General features: G+C 42.7%; 1 protein-coding gene across 1 annotated transcript; it reads left to right on the top strand.

Moving 5' to 3' along the window:
* Window positions 1-7,846: 7,846 nt before the first annotated feature.
* Window positions 7,847-22,868, top strand: LMO4 (LIM domain only 4). Its single transcript, XM_064664811.1, has 5 exons — window positions 7,847-8,117; window positions 10,333-10,571; window positions 17,409-17,505; window positions 17,858-18,013; window positions 22,109-22,868. Exons 2-5 carry the CDS (start codon window positions 10,336-10,338, stop codon window positions 22,115-22,117), a joined length of 498 nt encoding a protein of 165 aa, XP_064520881.1. The 5' UTR covers window positions 7,847-8,117; window positions 10,333-10,335; the 3' UTR covers window positions 22,118-22,868.
* Window positions 22,869-24,502: the final 1,634 nt, after the last annotated feature.

Here is a 24,502-nt window from a genome sequence, read left to right as displayed (position 1 = left end):
AGTTGGAAGAATATGTATTTGCTGGAGAGTGCTCTTCAGATGACCCAACAGACCTCACGGCTGCCAGGATTCATTCTGTTGGGATTACAGTCTCTCCCATTTCTGCTTTTCTCTATGATGTTCTTTCTCTCTGGGGCTCGCCTTTCATAAGGAGCTACACTCAGCAGAGGACTAACCTTATCTGATGGCTCTTTGGAACAAGTGCTGTAACACTTGCCCATTTATTAGTATAAAAATTTTCTTAAAATTCAGAAAATGAAGAATGAATTAGTTCTCAGAATGTCTGCACATAGGTTGAAGTGAAATTTATGCATTTACTGAACTCCTGTTTGAGAGATGTGTCTGGGGTCAAGAAAAGGTTAAAGTTGTTTACTGCCTTCAAGCTCTGGTCTTAGAAGTTAATTCAGAGCTGTGGTGTGAGCGGCTACAGAGAATAAGTCCTTGGAGCAGTGAATTGCTGGTATGATGTCAAGGTCCATGGGCCTTAATAATAAAATTAGTTTGTTTCTTAAGGAAATCCTAGCAAGAGACTTTATAGTTATATAAAGTCATTACGCTGTTTTACAACATAACTTTAAAGATGCTTTGGAATGATCAGAGTTTGTGGGAAGGGATCATGTTTTTTATTATTTGTGGAATATCCTCAAGCTGTCATAGCTACAGCACTGCCACTTGGAATAGCTGCTCCACAGTTCAAAAGAAAAGACAAAGGATCTTTTGAAGCCTAAGTCAGGCAAATAGGGCATATCTGTCCAGAGAAAGCTTGTTGAATGGAATGGATCCCACGTACTTCCTGACAATTGATTCCAATTTTGCAGGAGCTAGATATTTGGGGTAATCAAGGTATTTTACTACAATTCTACAAGAGCAGATAAGAGAGCCTATGAAGTTCTACAGGCTCTGCTTTTCACAGTTCTCTGTTGGAGGATTTAGGGGTGAGCAATTTTAAAAGTCATAGAAAAGGAAGAAGGCATACTTTTTCAAAACGTCAAGATTCTGTGAATGCAAAGACAGAGGAAACACTAAATGAGACAAAAACTTTCCACCCTCTGCACAGCACTGCTGGTAAGAATAACACTGCATTTCTGCTCTGCTAACGCTGAGGCAACACCCTCCTCCAATGCAGAAGGGAGACAAGGAACCACTGATTCGGGAGGAGGGGAACAGGCTATGGACAGGTTCACTCTCCCCAGCCTGCTGTCCCCGTGGCACAGAGGGAAGTGGGGCTTCTGGAAGAGACTGGTGGTGCAAGCACTGTAGGGCCCCACTTTCCTCCTTTTCTGTGAACTCTGCCTGTTTCTGTGAAAGAAAGCATCAAGCCCCATCTTGTTCATGGAAATACAACATATTTTAAAGCCATAGTTAATGGATAAACTGTTTTCTGATTGGATGAGCCACACAATAAATCTCTTCCGGAGCCAAGTGCAATGCAGCTTATTCAGTTACAGTGAAATAAGCCACTGTCACTTTGCTGCACTTGCATACATCAGGCAAAATGCTTCCATCTTCATCAGCCTTGTAGTGAAATAGAAATAAAACAATTGTAACAGAATGGTGTCACTGGATCTGTGGCACCTGCTTTAAAAATAAATCTCTTAGCTTTGTCTTCACTATTACTTTCAATAAATGTCCTAGCATTGCCACAGCATTTATCTAGCAGCAGGAAACCATTATACTATGACAACAATCTATTCCATTAACATTAGCTCTTAATTGTAAGACTGTTTATAAGACAGCAAAAGCTACTGAATCATAGTAGAATGATAAAAAGAGTTATGGTCATGGAGTACAGGAGTCGCTCCAGTTTTGAAAAACAAGAAGAGTAGAGAGCTATATTTTTGTATGAAAAATAATGTAATATTCTTACGCAATACAATGTTTTCAAATAATGGATTACATCCTCAAGTAACTATTAAAGAGTTAATGTTATAAACTGTTACTAAGAAACTCTTTGATAAATGGTAGAGCTAAAAAACTGAATAGAAAGCTTAGAAACTCTCCTTCTTGCTTTCAGCAAGGCTGCGTCGATTCAAACAGAGAAATCATCATAACATTTGTCTGGTGGAGAGAGCAGAAGGAATGTTGCAGAATTGAGATATGAAGAACCTCACTGCAGAATAGAAGGAGAACTGTCATTCTGATCATTTGTCATTATTGTTTCATGTCCAGTTAAGTGAACTTAAAGTGACAGTTGTGTCATAACTCCTGGCATATATGTAAATTTCAAATCAAATACGATAGAGGCATTTCTGCCAGATGCAAGTCACCAGGCTGCTCTTCCTCTTTATTTTTGTAGCCCTCCATTTTCTTAAACTGTGCTGGTAGCTCTTAAATTAAAAAGACAAGGGGATCTCTGTTATGTGCATGTTTCAGTTCTCAGTCCATACCTTGCTTTCTCTCAGCTTTTTGAAACAATGGCCAATGTCAAATTTCCATCAGAAAGAGTCACTACAAACATCTAGACGTATTAGCTAAAACTGTGCCTTCCCATTGATGATGTATCATAGAGCAAAACCCCACGAAATTCTAGGTTGTGAACATCCCCTCAAGGCCTACAGAGAAAACAGCTCGAGCAAATGTTCCTCCATTGGTTTACTACAGCCCAAGCCAGGTATCGCAAGGGTCTTCTCTGTGCATAGGTATAAAATAGGTGGGAAACATTGCTCGTGGACTTTTTTGTGAATTACATCATTCAGAGGTTCTGGGAGCTTCACAGGGGTATCAGATGTACTCCTCCATAGCGATGAGTTACAGGTAAATAACTCATTTCCTGGATACACTCATACAGATAGTCTAACGACACAGGATTGCTACTGGACACACATCTTTGAAAATAATTTCAATGCAATTATAAATGTATTTTGTGTGGACAACATCATCAAAAATATTAAACATGCTGTTTATTCACTCAGGCATAATACTAATTTCTTCTGCATATTTAAGGTTATTTGGCTAATTAATTAAATAATACAGGCTTGAGCTAAGTTTTCATTTTTCATTGTAACATATTGCATAAATGATGGTGCTATAGATATGTACCTCTGCATTAGGTAAGCACATTTCGGTCAGTTGATTGAGGCAGATTTTTATTTTTTCAGTTCCTTTCCAGTTGATCTTTTTTGTATGGTAAATTTAAACTACCTCCATAGCTACTTTTATCTACAATTTGGGCCTTCAAACAACCAAATTGTGCTGTCCCACTCTCTAATCTGACCATTTGTTAAAGTGATTAGTGAATAGAGGCAACATATTAATGACAGTTCTATAAAAGTATCTGTGAATAAACATTTTTTACCTTAAAGGGTAAGTTCTATATGACTTTATATTTGTAAGTCAAAGGGTTTTTTCCTTGTTAAAGATGAATACATATGAATCATAAAAATATTCATATTTGTGACAAAATATCACTATACAGATATGTCATCACAAAAATCAATTGTCAGTACATGTTTAAGAGTATCAAATTAATTTTAACTTGTTTGCTTTTAAAATGTCTTGTTTTATTAGATTGTGGAATGTAAAACCCTCTTTCAAAATTGATATAGTATTTCCAATTTTAAGATTTTTTTATGTAGTGAACTTATTATCACATATGCATATTCCTAGAGGACTCTAGAGATTCTCAATTTGAAACAAAAATGACATAGAATTACAAACTGTGATTTAGTTGCAGAACTCACTTGCAGGACTTTCTGCTACCTACTGATGTCTTGTGGTCATATATTTATTCTCCCAACAGGAATGTGAACAGGACAAATTAGTGAATGTAATTTTAGCCATATGAGGTCATTACAAATATAGGCTTAGCTTTTCCAAAAGTGGACTTTATTGTGAATATAAATATATATAATTACTGACATTTATATTATTTGGCTCCTGTCCTCAGTTATGGATACAGTGATGATAAAAGGGTCTTGCAAGCCCTCACCTAAGCAAACTGCGCTTACCTCCCATGGTTCTGTGTTATTGTGCATAAAGTTACTCATGTATTTATAAGTAAGTCAAATCTATACACAGATTTCTACAAGTGACTTATCTTACTCTTTTGGGCAAACAGTACTGTCTACTGTTTAGAAAAGAATGCTCTAAGCCATCCAGGATTCTTCCCAGCTTCTGAGAGGATGTGAGTCTGCTGTATCATTAGATATCCAGCTTAAATACTTAATACAGTCACATTTTTAAATTGTTTGAGGCCTAAACCAGAAGATTCCATGTTGAGTAAAAGTATGCATTACTTTAAAGTAAGAAATGGCTGTTGATTTTTCATCACTGCTTCTGGAGAGACTGGGGTCAGAGAGTTTGTTTTAAAAGTTTGTTTGTTCAAAAGGGGTAGCTTGCAAGACACGTGGATTAGCAAAGCACCACATGGAAGATTTCAAAGCAGCAGCCTCAACATTTCTCTCTAATGAGAAAAGGAAGAGTCCCATAGGTATGAAGTATGCAGGGAGAGAACCTAGAGGTCCCAAAGGAATGCAGTATTTAGGGAGAGAACCAAAACTCCTTTCATGAACAGAGAGATAACCCTGATGAATTCTGGACTACCTGCTATCTTAGGGGCACGTCTAGGTTTAAGAATGATTTGGATCACAGGCTGTAACATTTTCCAGACATTCAGATTGCAACTACTAAGCCAGCAATTTTATGCTTTCCTTTCCCTGACTCCAACAGTACCGCGATATAAGCAGCCAGATTTTCTTCTGCATTGTGTTTTTTATCCATTCAGCCAAAATTAAGTCTTCTAGGGTAACGTATGCCAAGTGAATTTAAATCTTGTGGACTCAAATCGACCTAAAGTTGATGGATACATTCATGCCTACTGCTGAAATCTACCAATTACACAGAACTATGTAAACTTACCATAGAAACATCTCATCTAATAGCACAGATGATGTTGAACTAACTAATTACATTATGGCACATAGACAATGAAAAACATAACGAAGATGACAGCACAGCAACAGCAGATGCTGCACAAAAGAAAAATTAGAAAAATATTGCTCTGCAAAATGCTCTCAGTTAAGGTTTCCTCTGTTAAAATTAATCACAAAAATTAGTGATGATCAGATTTCATAAAAAGATATGAACATTGTAATGCTATTTGGAAGACATCATTAAGCCATTTAAAACTCTGCTGCTTGAGAAGGTAATTCCCATTTTTTGTATCACTATCAGTTTTAAGACTAGTAAACATTTTAGTGCCTATGGCAGAGTTTCTTGGTAGAGTATCTTTTCCAATAAGCAGAGGTCCTAATGGCTCTCCCAGAGTCTGAATTTGGTAGCTTCCAGCCATTACAGGCGTAGATAATTAGACAACTTAGATTTTATTTTAGCTTGGCATTTGCTCTATTCTTGTGCTCTTAGCTGTCAGAGAGCTAAAATATCAGTGATTGTTGATTATCTGTAGTATGCCTTGTTACTTTATATATTTTAAATTGTACCAGATCCTACATAAAAAATCTAAAACTGCTGAGTATGTTTAAATGTAATATGTACATGGAGATTACATCCAGATGATATATTTCATAGGCCTATGCTAAAAAAATACATTATTTTTAACCACAACACCGGTCCTCTCCCTGCTTTCCCTCTGGAAGCTTTCCATGAGCTCCCAGTCCGCTTTATGCAGACTCTGAACATACCCCAATCTACAGAAAAAGACAGAAATAGACTTTTCTCCAGCGTTTAAATCATTCCTGTGGTGTCATTCAGATTTCAATATTTTATTTCTTATATATTTAGAAGCAAAACGTATCTACACTATCCTACGTTTTCCCAAATACATTTTTCCGAGGTAGACAGTTTTCCTTTCCGTTTCAGATGGTTTCTGGGCTCACGGCTCGGTGCCCGGGCAGGCCGGGGCTGCAGGGATGCGGGAGGCCCACAGGTGGCGATGTGGTTAAGGCACACCTGGGCTGCGACTCCCGGGCCGGGCGCACCCGGGCTGTCAGCGGGCGAGCTGCATTCCTGTGCCGGGACACTTCCTCGTTAGGCAGTGCTCCCGGGAAGAGTTCCGCGTACCTGTGCGGGGCACCGCGTCTGCATCAGCCGCCGACAGGAGCAGGTTTAAAACACTTTGTTGCCTCGGACATCGGGTGGACAAACGGGGCTCGTAGCTCAGTCCCGCTCCTATCACCACGGATTTGCCTGACACGGTAGCGAACGTGCCCGCGGGCGGCGCCGCCCAGCCCAGCCCAGCCCAGCCCAGCCCAGCCCAGCCCAGCCCAGCCCAGCCCAGCCCAGCCCAGCCCAGCCCTGCCGTCCCCGCGGGGCAGCGCGGGCTGTGCCGCACGTCGAGCGCGGCCGGGGCGCTGCTGCCGTTCGGCCAGCGCTGCATTGGCTGCTGCTGACGTCAGCGCTCTGGAATCGAGAAACTCCTGTTATGAAGTTTTTCTGTCCTTTCACAGATCCCGGGAATGTGGAACCGATCGGGGTCCGCCGCCCCGGGCGGAGCGCGGCCGCGTGCGCGGGGTGACAGGGGGCGTGTGTTCCCTGTGCGGGCAGCGCCGGCCGCGGGGCACAGCACCCGCACTCGGGGACACTTTGTTATTCCGGGGGTCTGCTCCAGCCATTCGGTGCTGTGCTTATCCTGTGTGCTGCGCTTAGGCCTCACAGACGTGCGTTTAACGCGTGATGTTTTCTTCACAGTTTTAAGCGTCCCCAGTGAACATTACTTGTTCCGATTTGACGTCAGCCCCGGGCTTCTCCCCGGGCTGTTGACTTCCCTGCTGATGAGCCGTGCTGCCAATTGCGGCTGCTTAACCCTCCGAAACCTCCACAGGGGTGGCCCCAGCGGGCCGTGCCCGCCTGGGTCCCGCAGCGCGGCTCCCTCGGCTCCAGCGGGGAAACGTGTGACAGCCGGCGGCTCGACACGGCCCCTCCGCCCGCGGGACGAGCCGGGCACGGCCCCTGCGGCCTCTCCCCGCCCCGGCGCGGGACCCCAGGACGGGGTGCGGGCACCGGGGCCGGCCGCGGGCAGGGGGGGGCGCCACGAAGGCGGCGAGAAGCGGCTGCCACGGCCGCGCCTCCCCTCGGCGCCTCCCCCCGGCCCGGCGGGGGAAGCGCCCAGCGCCCGGGAAGGGCTCCGAGGGCCGCCACGGCCCGGGCGGAGCGGGCCTGCCCTCGGGGGCAGCCGGGACGGCCCCTCGCCGCCAAGTTTCTCAACTGGTGGCCGGGGAGGGAGCGGGGCGGGGCGGACGGCGCCCTCGCGGCCACGCGCCTTCGCTCAGCGCCCGGGCGGCGCGGCCAGAGCTGCCCACCTGACTCCCTCCTTCCTCTCCATTCCCCTCCTCCTCCTCCTCGCCCCCTCCCTTCCTCTCCTCTTTTTTTTTTTTTTTTTTTTTTCCTCCCCTTTCACTCATTCCTTTGTCTTCCCGGGGATTGGCAGGTTTTATTATTCCGCCTGAACAAGCCGGGGGCGGATTGGCTGCGGCGGGCTGACGGGGGCGCCGAGCCGGAGTGTAGTTGGGATTCTGCTCTGTCAGTAACACATGTGTGAGGGCAGCGGGCTCACGCGCACCGTGCGGGCACACACGCACTCACACGGGCACACTCGCACCCGCACCCTCGCGCTCAGACGGGCAGAGGGGCCGCCCCTCGCCCTCCGCCAGCGCCGCCGCCGCCGGATCCCGGCAGCAGCTCCGCGCCCAGCCCCGCTCAAACTCGCCGGCTCCCGCCCGCTCCGCTGAGGCGCCCCGGCGGGCCGCGGCCGGCCGGCTCCGCGCCGCGGGAGGCTCGGGAGCCGCCGCAGCCCAGAGAGGGGGCGGAGGTGGGGGGGCGGGGGGGAAGAGGCACAAAGTGAAGCCACATTGCCAAACTTGCCCGGCGATTGCAGCAGCGAGCGGCGGCGGCGCCCTGCGTGTGCGGCTCAGCGGCGGGGACCGAGCTCTGCAGCTCCCCTCCCGGGAAGCGGGAGCGGGAGGAAGGACCCGGGCAGACGCCTCTCATAGCAATATCTATATTTTTCCAGCCTGGGCTGCCCCTTGCCGGGCGGGGGGCTCCCTCCAGCGCTCCCGACAGCCGGCGAGAGGGCGAGCGCTGTGCTTATTTCTTTGCAAGGAGACCTCTTCAGGCACCCCGAGCGGCGCTCCCCGGCCTTTTGCAATATAGAGGGGAAGCAGGTAAGAAGTGCCGGTCGCTCCCCCGTGTTTCCCAGCGTTCGTGTGCGCGGTGCCCGCCGGGCGGAGGGGTGCGGAGCGGGGCGCCCCGGGCATTGTCGCGGCCCCGCGTACAAAGCCTGGCGACGGCCGCCGCTGTAGCGCCTTTCCTTACCCCCCTTCCCAGCTACCGCCGGGAAAGGGCTCTGCCTGCCTCGTCTGTGAATGGAAGGGACGGGGAGGTGGGGGGGGGTTGGGCGCTGGGACACCCGCTTCCCCCGTAGTAAACACTGTTCTGAAACAGTGGCAGAAAAGATCAAAGTGAGCTCTCTATTTCTGTCCTCTCCGGTTCCCTTCCTGCCCCCCACACGGTCTTTTGTTTCAATCCAGGAGAAATTCGGTGAATCACCTAATTAAAACCAAGACATGAATTAAGCATCCATTTTTGTACTACAAATTGCCAGCTCTCCGCTTGTCCCTCCCTTGGTCTCCATTAAAAAAGCACCAGAGACGCTGTTAAAAGGGGGGGGTTATTTTGCCTCTAGGTTCCAGCTCTGCTTTCTATTTCACTGACTCCTATCCCAGGACCTAAATTGCTTGGCTGTGTAATTACTAGAGTAAGCCTATTTAAGTTAAAAGCTTTCCCCCCCCTCAACTCTAAATGAAACTTGATGAGGGCCCGTCCTTAGTTATCAAGGGAGTCACTTTCTGGTCAGTCCTCTTGATTCATCTTTTTAGATTTAATCAGCATTAAGGTATTGCTTGTCCTTAAGAGCTTTAGCTTAATGGGGTTACTGGATGGTTTTCTCAGTGTAACGTTTCCCATTTTATATTTATACATATTTGCCTTCGACAAAGACGGGCTAAGGTGGTGGCATGGAGCCTTTTTCTTTCTTTTAAGATATCCGAAGTGATTTAAAGCGTAGGGAAACGGTTTAAAGACTTGGAGCAGGAAATGCAGATTCATTTAGGCTGTAGCTGGAAACTGTAACAAAAGGCAATTCCTTGAACAAATGCATCAGAAATCAATTTACATAAAGGTATACGATGCGTTCGGATAAATGCAATGCTAATGGCTTTTAGAGTGGTTTTCTTTCCAAAGTCTCGGGGTTTTTGTTACAGCTTAATTGGTGCAGTTCTCCTGGTTTATTGTGCGGTCACTGGACATACCTCCAGGTACTCTTTCTGAGGAAATGTGTGTTTAAATCGGCCTCAGTTCTCCTCCTGCAGCCGAGTTGGGCCAGTGGCAGAAAAAGTTCATCCTCGCTGCTCTGGACGTATCAGTCTGAAGGTCCTTAGCAGATAGCCAGATGCCTCGGCATGAGCACATACGGCTTACAAAGGACAAAGACAAAACATGCTGCTTAATTGGCAGTAAATAACTTGATCTTTTTATAGTATAAGTGACTAGAGGAACACCAGGAGTTTATTGGACTCTGGATTGAAGGCAACAAATTAATCGGTTTAGAGTAAGCTTTATGAATTGATTCCTATATTATCTCTCGGTTGTCCTGCTTGCATAAAGCATTTATTAGAAAGTGAAAAATGCCCTTAGTAGCAGTTTCGGGGGCGGCCAGAGTAACCGCAGCCGGAGTGGTGCACTTCATTACTCTGCTGCTTTCCTAGGGTCGGTAATTTTTTTTTTTTTTGAGTAACAAAGCTTTAGCATTTAAACTGCTGATCAAGGGCAGATTAGCGAGACAAAAGTTGAGTATGTTTGTGTAGGAAGTTAACAGGCGTCCTAAAGTTCAGTGATCTATTATTCTGGCCAGTCTCCTCAGTCAGCAGTGTTTTTCTCTGGGTAGTTTTAGGTCTCCAAAATAAAACTACAAAAAAATAAAATCTCGAGGTCTACAGGGCCGGTCCCGAGCCCCTCGTTACCGCCCTGAGCCTGCGGAGGCTCTGCTAGACTGAAAAACCAGTTTCACAACTTTTTTCTTTCTCCCCCCACTCTTCACACACTTTTTTTTTTTTTTTTTCATAAGCAAAACAAACCCTGGGACTGTTCCTGACTTGTGAGCTGCAGCTGCACAAGCCCGGAGCGGGGGGGCGGCGGGGCGCGCTCGCTCTGCCCCCCTATCCCCGCCAGCTGCGGGGCCGCGCCCCTGCCCCGCGTCCCTGCCCCGCGTCCCTGCCCGGCGCTGCCCCCGCAGGGCCCGGCAGCGGCTCCGGCCCCGCCGCTCCGGCCGGTCCCGTCCCGTGCCGGCGCTGACCCGCCCCCGCCCCTCTCTCCGTGCAGGCCATGGTGAACCCCGGCGGCAGCGCGCAGCCGCCCCCGGTCACGGCGGGCTCCCTCTCCTGGAAGAGGTGCGCCGGCTGCGGGGGGAAGATCGCCGACCGCTTCCTGCTCTACGCCATGGACAGCTACTGGCACAGCCGCTGCCTCAAGTGCTCCTGCTGCCAGGCCCAGCTGGGGGACATCGGCACCTCCTGCTACACCAAGAGCGGGATGATTCTCTGCAGAAACGACTACATCAGGTGAGGTGACTGCCGGGCTGTCGAGGACCACTTTCCCCCTTTCTCCCTGCCTTTTTCTCCATCTTTCCACTTTCCCCCCTTTATTTCTCGCCGTGGGTGTCCGCCGGGCAGAGGGGTGGGCTGGCTCAGGATCGCTCCTTCATTAGGAACGAGGAGACGTGCGGGTGCGGATGTTAGCGCCTAGCCCAGGGCGTAGTTGCGACTGCCAAGTGGAGGGAAGAGTTGGGGGGGGGGAGGCGGAACGACGACTGTAACTTTAAAGTGGTTTGTCAGCACAAAACAAGTCCTAACTAAAAATAAACAGCAATCAGAGAGGCTAAATTAATCTGCTTTGTTGTAGTGTTGAAGGAGAAGTGTGCATATCTGAACGGTAAATGTTAAAATCGTAGAGCTTAAATAAGGCTGTGGCAGAGGTGCTAAATAATGAAATGCCTGCCTTTAGTATCTGATTAATTATGATATTTACATAAGCACCTTTAAACTCCTTTGAGTGGAAACAGAATGACTCATTCTCTGTTCTCCTTGTGAAAGAGCTGATTAACCGTCAGTTGGAGGGCCACCGATTCTACTTATAGCAAAAACCGGTGGTATGATGTTTGTCTTCGCATTGTTACAGAGAAGCTTTGAACCGGCATTTCTCTTAACTTTCAGTGTAGAAAATGCAGGAGATAGGAGAGGAGGTATATGCTTGTGCCCTTTATTTCTTATCTCTTCCTCTTTTGAAGCTGTTTGCTTTAAATGCCACAGATTTGGGTAGGGGGAACTAAGCCTCACTAATCTCACATCTGTTGGGGTACAGTAAGATTATGCAGAGTATCCCTTCCAACAAGTTTCCAATATAATTAATAGAAAGAATTCATGAGGTCAGGTGCCCGTACGATCTTTTCAGGTGAACTCAAGCTACTTAAACTCATTAATTTAAAAGGAGGCATTTTGAAGGATTACACATTTAATTTGAGTAAATGGTTTGATAGACTGATGCACATGAATGCTTCAAGGAGGTGTTCTGTTTCAACATTCAGTAATTAAAAAAAACAACAGAAAAGCCCCATACCTTCCCGGCATCACAGAAATGTTTAGTTAAAAGAAATTGTGTTCTGTTTAAATGCTTCTGGCTTCTCGTTTACAGTAAATGTCAAGAGTTAACCCAGGATTTCCCTTCTCCCTGATGGCCAAAAACGTACACTTTTTTTTCCTTTCTGAAAAAAACCCCTACCAAAACCAGCCATCAAATGTTGCAAGTTTGCTTGTGTTGTAAAACTTGACTTCTGTTTGAGAAGATGTGGACTGTACTGAATGTCCATATGCACAGAGATCTCCTTAGTCTAAGAGGACAGAGTTAAGACTTGGTTACTCTGATAGTGCAGCCTCTGACCTGGTACATGGCCGTGGCTTTGGGAAGTTAGGTAGATAAACGTCCCTTGGTATCTGAGGAATCGAAGCCTAAGCTTCATTAGTTTTGGGGGTATTTTTAGAGAGAAATGCTAAAGAATCAGCACATGATGGGGGGTTAATGGTGCTTTTTGGTCATCATCCTGAGCAACAAGCCTAAGCCTGGCAGAATTGTAATTAAATAGAGCAGAACAGTGTTAGGGAAAGAGTCTTGTTTGAAGTGGAAAAATTGACACTACTGTTAAGATGCACTGAATAGTACAGATTCATCACTCGACCAGCACCATCAAACAAACCCTCATGTCTGATTGCTACTAATTAAAAAGAGAAGATGCGTCCAGTGTATCCCAGAGGCAAGTTCAGGCAAGCTTATCGCAGTCCTCTGGTCTTGTGTTGCCAAAAATTAATACTCGTTCATTTTAATGTAGGCGATTATGAATAGGATGCTTTATCAGATGAGGGGTTTGAATTGATCTCCTTGTCCCATCGCCTGACTTCTCTTTAGATCTGTGTAATTTGACTTGCAAAAATAACTCTGACAGATGCTTGCTGAAACTTGAACTGGACACTGTACACTCAAGGTGGGGTAGGATGGTCTGGTCCTGCCAAGGCTGAGTTAACTTGGCGCTTTCCCGCTGGAAATGGACTTTGTAGGCTTCTTCCTGGGTCATGCTGGCATGAGCGAGGCCCTCAACCTTTTCTTGTTTGAAATGGCTGTGTTCAGGTGTGAAGGCACTGCCACCCATCTGACAGCGAGTCTCTCTGTTTCCTTCTGCCATCCTTTACCCTCTTAGTTTTCCGTAGGGCTTTTGCAGTGGCACATTCTTTTCCCCAGGCAAGAGCCACAGGCACAGTTCTCAATTGGAGATGTGGGGCATGCTAGACACAATTGACAAAATGAGAAAGAGGATTGATCGGCCCAGCAGGCGCCAGGTGAAAGGGACTTGACTCCTTCGGGCCAAGACCATGGGGCCATTTATTAATGAGCTTTTTAACCGTCTGAAGCTGTATGTGGGTTTTTTGTTGTTGTTTAAACAACACAACACTCCCCTTTCCCTCCCTCTCTGCTCCTCCTTCCCCTTACCCCCCCCCCCCCGGCCAGCTCTCAAAACCCGAACACAAATTGGCCGTACAGCTACAGCAGCAGCTTTCATTGAAGGCCAAGGTTCCTGGGAAAAGAGAGGGAGGCGAAAACCCCGGTCCGTTCCCCTCCCTCCTCACGGCAAGCAGCGCGCTCAGGGAGGGGAGCGGAGCGCAGCCCTCCCAACCTTAAGATGCCAGATAAAGCAGCAGCGTGGCAGCGAATCCGCACAATTAAAAGCTTTAATTAGTGTCTCCTCCATTTTCTCTTAGTTCTGATAGGTTTTATCTAATGAGATCTGGTCCCTGGCTTAGATCTGCTCGGAATGACGTGTCCGAAATGAATGAGAGCCGCGTCGCAAACAAAACATTTAATTAACAAAATTGGCCTCTAAGAGAGAGCAGGGAGTGGTGGGGAAGGGGGAGAGGGGGAGGCTGCCCGGGCGCCTCTTAAAGGGGCAGCGCCCGGCGCCCCTCCCGGGTGCCCGCTCCGCGCAGCGCGGCGGGGGCGCAGCCCCGGGGCGGGGGCGGCCGGGCCCGGCCGAGCAGCACCGAGGGCCGCGCAGGGGAGGGGAGGGGGCCGCCAGGCAGCCAGTTCATTTCCCTGGTAATCAGCGGCAAGCTGCTATATTCAGGGAATGCTGTCCCTTTAATTGAACAGGCTAGGTAATTAAATGGCACTTTTCCAATAGGACGTGCTAGGTAAATCTAATAGTTGGTTATTTAATATCACTTTGAAGTCTGCCCACTCAAGCACAATGACAGCACAGGAGCATGTGAACTATTAGCTAGGAAAAAAAAAAAAAACAGGATCTCAAAAATTAATTAAATCGCATGCAATTTAGGGGGAACGTTTATCTTGATTTGTCATAACAGAATTAATTCAAGGCCTCCAATTCACTTGGGGGCAGATCTGTTACTCTGAATTAACCAAGCGTAATTTGGCTGGGTTTTTTTTCCTCCTTTTTTTTTCTTCCCCTTCTCTAATGCAGCACTTGCCATTATGCACAGCCCCCCTTTTAAGTATCAATAGCTTCTGGTGCTTTTAAGGTGCTTGGTCTCTAGTTATTCTGAAGTACCTTTAATGGACTTGGCTTCAGGCGTAATTTCTGTGTTGCCTTTCTTTGTTACATTTAATATAGCTGGTGCAGAATTTAGATTAAATGTAGGGAATGTACAGAAACACCGATTGCTTCTGGATCAGTAGGTCTGGATGTGCATTTCTCTTTGCTAGGGCTTGGATATATGTTGTGCAAGAATCAGAGTGCTTAAATCTGTCTCCACGATTTTGGAAAGCACTGGAACCTTATTTTGCTAGTACAAGTTGCCAGAGATGTGTTTCTGCTGATGCTGAATTTTGAGCAGCAAGACGGGAAACTGGGCTGAAAAGGCTTCTCACTGCCTTCATTCCCACTCTTGCACAGAAAGTTCTGAAAAAAACCCACCCAAAAAATCCGCACCAACTAAAAAAATGAGGAGCGTTTCTGTGTTTGGGGGTGTGGGGAATGCTGTGTTGGAAGCACACAGTAGTTAATTTAAGGTGGCTCGGTAAAATGCTGCCAAGTGTAGAAGAGCTGCCTTGTCCGTACAGGGAACCTCTTGATGTTTGTGATTGATTGCATTGCCCAAATGTTGAAATATTAATGACCTTCTTGGACTGAGGACCCAAAGAGGAAACTGAAACCAATTCTGTCATCACAATTAAAGAGTCCCCTGGCTTTAATTAGCCTGACCTGGGGTATCTCTACCCATTGCTGCAGTTAAAGAGAAAAGAGCCCATTAAAGTCCAGTCTGAGACCAATAGCTACTTAATTGAGCACCTAAAGCCTCAAGCCTTTTAAATCAAATACTGTCCTGGACAGTCCCCCTGGTTAGATAATTAGCTCTCCAGCCTCCCAGAAACCATGTGAAACAACTTTTTCAGTAAAGAATAGTTACTATGGAAGACTTCCTTTACTGGTAAGGAGGAATAACAATTTTTTTAAAGATAAAATGTTTTTCCTGTTAATGGTATTACAGAATAAAACCATTCATAACAGTAGAGAAGGAAAAATAAGCTTAATTTTCCTGGTAAATAATACAAAGAAGTGAAAAGGTGTTCTGAGTTTGTAAGTAATTTTTAGGACTTTTAGCAGAATATTCAGCTGAAGTGGCTTCCCAAACCAGAATTGTTCTGGAAACATGCCTGGGGAAAACCTAGGATGTGTGGAAAGCCTCTGGATTAGTTTGACTCTGTTTATTAGAATTCACAGACATTCAACCACTTTTAGTTCAGAGAGAATAGTATAACAATGAATGCTTAATGAAGACAAGTAGTGCAATGAGATCAGCATTCTGAAAGCTGTGTTTGCAGTTGGGTGCTGCAGTTGTACAGGGGGGTTGTGAGAGACTGCTCACCAGGCTCAGATTCTCCTGGACAACTTACATTGTCTGTCCATCTTTGCCTTTCTTCCTGTCTCTAGCCGGCAGTGCCCTTGGTGCCACCCCCTTACCCTAGTTTTTTGTGCCTTTGCTCTAGAAATGCAAGAGTGCCTTGCTGCCTCCTCTCGAAGCCCTTCCAGTGCACCTTTTCTAGTGCCAACTTGGTTATGAGTAACAATGAAGGAAGAAAAATGCACGTTGCAAAGCTTTGGAAGTAACCTTGATACATCATGTAACTACTCGGAACTGGTCCCGTTTTGGAAGATGCCCTAATAATGGACCTTTAGTTTCCAGACAGTTTAGTCCCTTTGGCGGGAGGTCCTGACAATATATTAGTTCAGCTTTCCCTTTGTAACCACTGTGATTCTGCAAGAACGTGTCAATGTGTCGTGGATCTCAGACTAATTAGTTTTGAAATGGAGTTTTGATTGAACTCTTCAAATCGATTCTGCTGCAAAATTTGTTTCTCAGCTTCCTATTAAAAGCCATCTTAAGGGGCAGTTTTACTACTCTCTCTGTCGTTCAGTCGATACATTTAATAACAACTTACAGGCTATTTTCAATAAAGTGGCGACAGCAAATTAGTAGTTTGAACATGACAAGCCTCCTCTGTAAGCTCGGATTCTGAAAATTCAAAGCAATTATTTTTATACAGAGGCACACTGCAATCATTCAGATTACGGGTATTCTGTTGTAATGTGTGTCCTAGGTTGACACAAACAGAATTTTATGACTTTATTTGGACAGGAAGGAGATGCAAATATTAATATTTATTATGACACCAATACACTAATTTGTAAATCCTATTACTATGTTTTCCATCGTGCAGAAAAGTGGGTCTGTGACCCTGCCAGCTAGTTCAGTTTCCTTTTTTGCTGTGAAATGAATTGTGGTAGTCTTTATAAATATTTGTGTCTATTAGAGACTTGCGCAAAAGCAAATAAAGGTTTTTCTAATTCTAGCTAACACAGCCTGTGAAAGTAGAACTCAATAATCATTATTGTATTATATTTTGAATCGATGCGTTGTGCCTTTAAATAGATTTGAAGAATTATGTATATATTTTTCTTCACCACTCTTCTGCCTATTCCCCCTTCCCCCCACTGCGTGTGCCCCCCCCAATGGCAGATGTTGTGGTCTCATTTGATTGCATAGGAAAACTGCAGTGATACAGCAAACACCCAGAGAGATATGATGACAAATGGGTCCAGATCCCGGTAAATTACTTTCTGCTCAAATCGAAATTTCATTCAGTTTGTTGCTAGCAGAGATGAAGTAATCTAAATTGTGGACTCAGGAGCAGATAGAGGGAAGTTGGAGCAAGCATTTCATTATCAAGAGAGAGAGAAGGTTAGGATGAAAGAGATGAGCAGAGGCAAATCTAAAGTGTTGACACCATGATTGAAAAGGTTAACCCATACACATTATATATCAACCTGGATAGCAGAGAGTTTCTAATGGAAACTCTGCACTGATGGAGGTTTACTGGAGTTTCAATACACTGAGCATGATGTCTTCTTAGATATACAATCAAATCCTCTTAACCCTTTTGATGACTCATATCTCAAGATATGATTAAAGTACAAAAGAGTTCTTCATATAATTTCAAGGACACAATGCATTTAAACTCCAGTCATGAATTGTATCTTTTTTTTTATGATGAACCCAGTAATCTGATAAAATGTGTGTAGTACAGAATTGTTTGTGTTTCTAGAGGTGTAAGTCAATATTTCTGATTAAATCCTCTGTAACCACATCCAAGGTAGGGTGAAGCTACCAGTAGTTACACAAAAATATACTTTTTCGTATTATGACACGTAAGCAAGTTGGAAGATGGGGGTCAGAAGTCTAAAATAGTTGTGTAATAAACCATGGCAGTGATGTGCAAAAATGCTGAGAGTCTTCTGTGTATTAAATTATTCACGATCATCACCTCTGTTTCAGGTTATTTGGAAACAGTGGTGCTTGCAGTGCCTGTGGACAGTCCATTCCTGCTAGTGAGCTGGTCATGAGGGCACAGGGCAACGTCTATCATCTTAAGGTGAGGGGTTTTGCTGTATATTTTTTTTAGTAGCTGATTAGTACTGCTGTGCTTCTTTACTGTAAAATCTGCATCTGCTTATGAATGAAATGCAAAACAATAACTAGAAATACGAGTATCTATTATAAAGCTTTCCTTAGTGTGTAGCTTTGTTCCCTCATAATCGGTAAAACTATACGTGAGTTATGTACTGCATAGTCCCAACAGGTAAGACTAATGCCATATTTGGAGAACTAGAAACCAAGCAGCTCCATATCTCAGCTGTACTTGCAGTCTCTGAAGTGTAATTTTCAAACCTGCAGCATACTTAATTTGTGCTGTAGTTTCACTTGCTGTCTCTTTCCTTTTTCAGTGTTTTACATGCTCTACCTGCCGGAATCGCCTGGTCCCCGGAGATCGGTTTCACTACATCAATGGCAGTTTATTTTGTGAACATGATAGACCTACAGCTCTCATCAATGGCCATTTGAATTCACTTCAGAGTAATCCACTACTGCCAGACCAGAAGGTGAATACTCCACAATTACTAATAAGCTTTCTTAGAGCTAAATGAAGATCAATTTCTTTTCATTCTAATAGTGGACATTCCCCACCCCTGCAAGGAGACCTTTAAGTAGCTGAACTTGCCTTAAGTTATTTAGGCACAGGGTGTGGGGAGAAAATAACTAACCTTTTAAATATGGCATATAGGGTGAGTCAATTTATTTTGGTTTGTGCACGTGCATCTGTACAGCTGTTGAACTCCTTATGTACAAAGCGAAATGGAGAGCATACATTAATACAAACTCCTAAGAAAGAGAAGTATTTTATTTTATAATCTTGAAATTAAGGGCTACAAGAGAGCAGGTTTCTGAGGGAGGAAAATTAGATCCTTTAATATGGAAATAAATATCTTGTAAAGAGAAGGTTCCTGGACTAAACCAATGTATTTTACCTAATTACTAAGATTTTAGTTGAGGAAGCATGCTGGGATACTCTTTCAGAAGTATTTTCTTGTCTGGTTTGTATGTCATAACTCAGATTTAAAAATCAAAATGCTATTTTCTTATCGCTCCATAACACTAATAGCTCAACTAGAGATTGTATATCTCTGTGGTTGATAGCTCTTGGTTTCTAGCTAAATGAGTAAATAATGACTGTACAAATCATATAGCGAAAAAGAAGAAAAAAATTTCTGATCAACAGTTGTCTTGTAACTCTGAAGCTAGATAGTTTTAGATCTATTTTAATCTCCTTAATAAGTCCTAAAGCTATGCAAGTGAGTGCATTTTGATAACTGCTGTGCCTAATTTGTAACAATTACTGTCAACCTTGAGTTAAGAGACTGTTCATTCCACCCTGGTCCAGAAAAGAGTGGATGTATGACTCTTGCACATAATTTTATTCACATCATATTTCATACTGATTATGTATTGATGACATTGATTCATTTACTCTTTACAGCGCCACTTGCATGGATATTAAATCTTATTGACCACAGATGAATTTTAATTTCAGATTGGTGATAGATTTTTCCATCAGCTCTGATAGTATATTTGACTTTTTCATCATTAACCCAGGCAATCACACAGCACTGAGTTATTGCAATGAAACAAAAAGTGCACACTTCAGTTGGTAATTCTTTATAGATTTACAATAGGAACTTCATTAATGTCTGTAAGGATCACAAAAAATAACATTTATCTGCAAGTAGGAATTTGGAAGATTAAAAAAAATCTGAGACAAATGCTAGGCTGATGTATTCTTTAGTATACAGTATATTTTGTATGCTTTTAGTCAGTGGAAAAATATGTCTGAGAAAACAGAAACTTCAAGTTACATGATTTTTTTTTTGTTATGTTGCTACATTTCAATATCCATGTTTGCTTTTTTTTTCTGTGCATAAATTTACTGATTAATTTTAAGTATTCTTTCAAATCTTATACAGTGAATGTAATTACATCAAAATAAAACATGGACCTTTTTTGTTTACTTAATTTGTCAATCGAGGTGATGAGAGAGTTGAGGACAAAAATACTATATAGTTAGGCAGAACAAAGATAATTAAGACTGGAGGAGAATGTTCAGCCTCATCTCAAGGAAGTACAAATACAGTTAAAGATTCATAGATTTATACTGTTGTGAATTTTAATGAAACAAATCTGTAATATAGACTAGCTAGCAGTGATTCTGTTAAATGAATATTTATAGGTATCCCATTTCAAAATATAGGTAAAACCATTCATCTTTATACACTGCAGTAAAAGGTTCGCCATTCTGAGAGTGGTTTATCCACTTGTCTTCTACGAATGTAAAGTTTAATGTAACTTCAAATAGGTGTCTAAATTGTCATTTAGTTTTATAAGTTTCTTACTATGCCTTAGCAAAACATAAAAATGATTTAGTTGCAATAAAAGCAGTAGACATGATGAGCAACATAGAACATGGAAAAGATAAGTGAAACTGGATTGGGCTTGCAGAGCTCCTGACTGTAGGCACCTGGTAGAAGCTAAATGCAGAGGAAATAGTGAGAACGGGTTTTTATTAGTTCCTGTCGCTGCCTGTTAACGGCGTTGCTGCAGTCACTGCTGAGGCAGATGAGCAGGTATTAGGGAGAAGATTGAGGGGAGAGATTATTGTTCGAGGGTTTTTTTCTTTATAATACAATTTCTCTAGAAATTGGTCGAAGTTCTCCTTCTGGTTTTCATAGGGAATTGCAGAGCACCCAAGCCCCAGAAAACTGAAATATAGCTAAGGAGACAATTCATGGATTTGTCAGGTTTCTAGAACTTTGGAGGCTACAGGGGCAGGTGCCAAGAGAGTTGTGCTTTGTATTTTGCTTTTCTAACAGTCTAAAGGTTATAACATCAGAGATGTTTTCCAGAAGGCTGCATGTTTTAGGGCCGCTGATTAAAAATGTTCTTCCACTGTAACAGAATTGGCTGTAACAGATACTTTTTATTAAGCATTAAAGATCAATTCAGTCTCCGGGTTATTTTACCACCAGAGATTATAGACATAGCAGAATATCCACGGGTTTTTTATTTAACCAAAGAAATCTCCCAGCATTAAAACCTATTTTCATTGTGCCCGTGAAGGTGACAGTTATGAAGTTACTATTGTCTTAATACAATTTACAGGTGACTGGTGCAGGCAGAAAGGGTTCCGTGGCCTAACCTGGTTTAAAAACTTGCTCTTCGTTTTAAGGAGGCAAATGCCCTGATGTTGGCCATTCCCACCTTTTGCCTCCCTGAGGCAATTCACACGTTATATTATAACTTCCCATTACTTGCCGTGTAGTTTGGAAAAAACCCTGTTTTCTCTAAACTTGGTGCTGCTTGCCTGCAGGGTGAAAACTTGGTTTGTGATGTCCTGTGTGCTGTTTCATTTGAAGGGGCTGTATTGTCAAGAATTCTCTATGCTTTTTTTGGTACTCATAGTATTCCTCTAGTATTTTGTGTTTGCAACAGTATTACCACCTACTAAAAGTGTAAATTTTCCACCAGTTGGCAGTGTTCATAACAAATGCTTGCCTTCAGCTTCTGTACTTTTAAATAAAGTATGAGTTATATTACATCTCTTTGAGAAGATCTTAAAAATCTCCTAGTTTACATATCACTCAACAATTCCCTTGTAGTTACATAATTGGTGTTGTCTGTGTCCATAGTAGAAGATATTTGATGCTCATTTATTAAATATGCTTGCTGGCTGCTCCCTAATCTTTGTTCTGGACAGACAAATTACCTTTCTCACACTGAGCTTCAGCTCTGGGGAATTAAACCTCCAAGCCTCTACTACTTTAATTAGCTTGAAAGTGGGGGGTTGCAGTTACTAATAGACCTCAGGCTTTTAGTAACTTAGAGAAGGGCTGGAAAAAGAACTTCCTGGGAAGCGCAAAATGTCATTTAAAAGCCATAAAAATCTAATATATATTATTTCATTTTGGTAATTGCAAACAGATTGTATTTAAAGACTATGGATGATCATTTCTATTTTACCCATGAAAGTTTAGATTTTTATTGAGTTAGACACTTTTAATTATCACAATTCATTAACACCAGTGTGAAAGCACATGTTTGACTTCATATATTAAAATGTTTATGTAACATTAACTAACGCACCAGATGAGGAATTTAAATGGGGGGGAAATCTTGAAATATCTATATTTAGCTCTTGTGCAATGCAGCATATTAGCCGAAGTTGCCTTGGGAGGATATTGGCTGTACTTTGTATTTGCTTTACACACTATTTCTTCCAATTATAAGATCATATTACTTGCTTCTTCAAAGGCATTGCATAATGGTTCTTCCCTTTTAAAGGGGGCCCAGAAAAACCACCTTATTCACTGTACAATTTGTTACCAGAAAGCACACTTTCTTGTTGTAGACTCTTTTTTTCCCGTCTGCTTTTTTTTAGTAGTGAAACTGTGGAAAATGTTTGCTTTTTGCTATTTGAAGTTGAAACATTAGCAGTGTGAATGGATAGCGTAGAAAGCCTTAACCAAGTCACAGTTGGAAAGTAGTCTAATAAAAAAGAGATTAGTGAATAAGGAAAAGACAAAAGCAGTCATGTTGTAGTTTTCTATCTCAAATTTAGCTAAGATACCCATTTTTATTTCTTACAGGTCTGCTAAAAGGTCAGAGTAATGCAGAATGCGTGCCTTCATCTCAAATTTTGTTCATCACAGATGGATCCCATGTCTCCAAGTAGACAAGTCACCTTTGTAGCTAGCATCAATGCCAGCTCCATACCATTGCACCTTCTTTATTCTTGATTGCCCTTCCCACATTTATTGGTGTATTAAAATGACTGAATATGAACATTAAGGACTCCATGAACCTGGGCTAATGGGAGACTGTAGAGAAAATGAAAAAAGATCCACCGGAGGACATCTTTGGGGGGGGTGGGTGGGGAAGATGACTAATGAAGCTAATTAAAAGAAGCATTGAAATCTGCTTTCTACCCTCATTAACAATTAGCAGGGCACTGGCCAGTTTGTACCCTGTGTTTTACCTTAACAACATTCTATTTGCTCTTTGTATATTTAAGTGTTGTAAGGAAATGTGTTTCAATCAAACTGAACATGAGATAAAGATGTGGCTTTTGTGATATTCTATCACAAACACTTTTATTGTATCTCTGTAAAATACAATGTATGTATGCATGTAAGTGTTTTTGTCCTAATGTTGCTACTTCCCATGGCAAAAAAAAAGAAAGAAAAAAAAGAAAAAAAAAAGTCAGGCTCATAGCAGCTACTGTGTAGAAATTTTCACCTACTTCTAATTTGCTGAATGAAGAAAAATCTTTTATTTGTGATATTTTCAGAGACATTTGCTCTAGTATGGTGTATTTAAATAATAAAAAGTAAAACAAACAAAACTGAATTGAGTATGGGTTCTAGAAGCTTTGCCTTTTTTTTGTTTTTAAATTACATTCAAAACATTATTCCACAACTCTGTCTTACATAGTTGTTACCTTAATTGTCAATTACCTTTAAAAGTAGCTTTTTGGTTTGGATTTTTTTTTCTTATGCCAGTAAAGAATACGTTAAACTACTTGACCGTGTTACCTTTGGCAAGGATACAGAGCACTATTTCAAATTTATTTTTCAGGGAGATTCTTAATTCTGGTACAGCAAGTATATTGTAATTCACATTGCAGTGAATTCAGTACACACATGGGTACTGTGGTATCTTTCTATTCAGTTCCTTCCTTCAGAATCACTTGTGTTAAGGGTGTGCATTTGTCTCTGAGCATGCAAGCACGAGAGGGTATGTATATACCATAAGAGGTCAAAAAATAAAAACCAGAGAAAGGTTTGTACCTCATGCTGAGCACTAGAATTGAGTATTCATAAAAAGGAATACAATAGCTATTCTGATCTGAACAACGTAAAGTTGTGTTTGCTGTGGTAAGAGACTTAACTTTGCAACACTGATAATCTTAAGGAAAGAAAAACATGTTTCCTGGGCTATTTCTGAGAACTGGCTGATCTCAAATATGATCTGTTCTCTGAAAGCAAACAAATAAAAACCACCTCCCCACAAAGCAACAAAGCCACCTCTAAGCTTAGAAAGGGACCAATTTCATTTTTTGTGTTTTTCCCATTAGCTGCTTGGTGGTAGAGCTGTGCAGAATAATTTTGAGGAAAAAAATCTGACACTTCATGTTTTTAGCAAGAATCTTAACATGGATCTAGATCTATGGCTGTACCTTGTATGCCTTCAGTCAGGAAACTGCAAGCACCAAGCGTGCCTCTCCTGCAATTAATAGCAAATCAATATTGACAACTACTCTACTTTTATAGGAAACTAATACAGTTGGAACACATCATTATGTTATCTTTTTTAATTCTGTTTTTGAGAAGGTGTTCACTGCTCAGCATGCTTGGTTACAGAGTGAGCTTGACTTACTTTTGTTGTGATGCCAATACACAAAAAAGCTGATTTATAGATTTGTCTGTCTAAACAACTGACAGCACATATTTTTGTTTCAAATTCTACTTCATGACCTCTAGTACGTTGGTGGGCTGCTGAATTTCTTCTTTTAACACTTCAGTGCTTGAGGAAGAAGCACTGTTTCAGAGAAAAGAAAATGCAGTAATGTACAATATCAGACAGTACAGACAAAAGAGTACTTGCATAACATAAGAAGCGCAACATAAATGATTGACTGACTTTTTTAATTAAATGCACCTAATGTGTATTTTAAATAAGTTTCTAAGCTTTTTGATCTGGCATTAAGGTCTTCAGCTAGTCCTGCAAATTGTGCTGCTTCAATATCTTTGAAAAGACAGTTGAAGTCATATGAATATAGAATTCAAGTAGACTGTAGACATCTTTTTCTATTCTTTCACTATAAGCACTCAAGGTACAGTGTTTAAATCTAACGTACAGATTTTTGGTTGTCCAATATAACCTAGAAGTGCTAAGAAGATAGCTAATAACTTCTAGTAAGTAATGTAGTATTGCATTTAGTGATGTAGAGGTTGAAGTTCGTTAACAGCTTTAAATAAACT

Source organism: Pseudopipra pipra, chromosome 9 (assembly GCF_036250125.1).
Source record: "Pseudopipra pipra isolate bDixPip1 chromosome 9, bDixPip1.hap1, whole genome shotgun sequence".
In the NCBI taxonomy this organism is placed as follows: Eukaryota; Metazoa; Chordata; class Aves; order Passeriformes; family Pipridae; genus Pseudopipra; species Pseudopipra pipra.
Note: the sequence above shows the minus strand (reverse complement) of the source record. Positions and strands in the feature narration are given on the sequence as shown.

What these genes read in the sequence shown, in the direction of transcription:
- LMO4 (XM_064664811.1), top strand. Translation starts at nt 10,336, where the DNA reads ATGGTGAACCCCGGCGGCAGCGCGCAGCCGCCCCCGGTCACGGCGGGC. An exon ending in TGCAGAAACGACTACATCAG is followed by an intron (nt 10,572 to 17,408) that starts GTGAGGTGACTG and finishes CCTCTGTTTCAG; the next exon opens with GTTATTTGGAAACAGTGGTG. An exon ending in GCAACGTCTATCATCTTAAG is followed by an intron (nt 17,506 to 17,857) that starts GTGAGGGGTTTT and finishes TTCCTTTTTCAG; the next exon opens with TGTTTTACATGCTCTACCTG.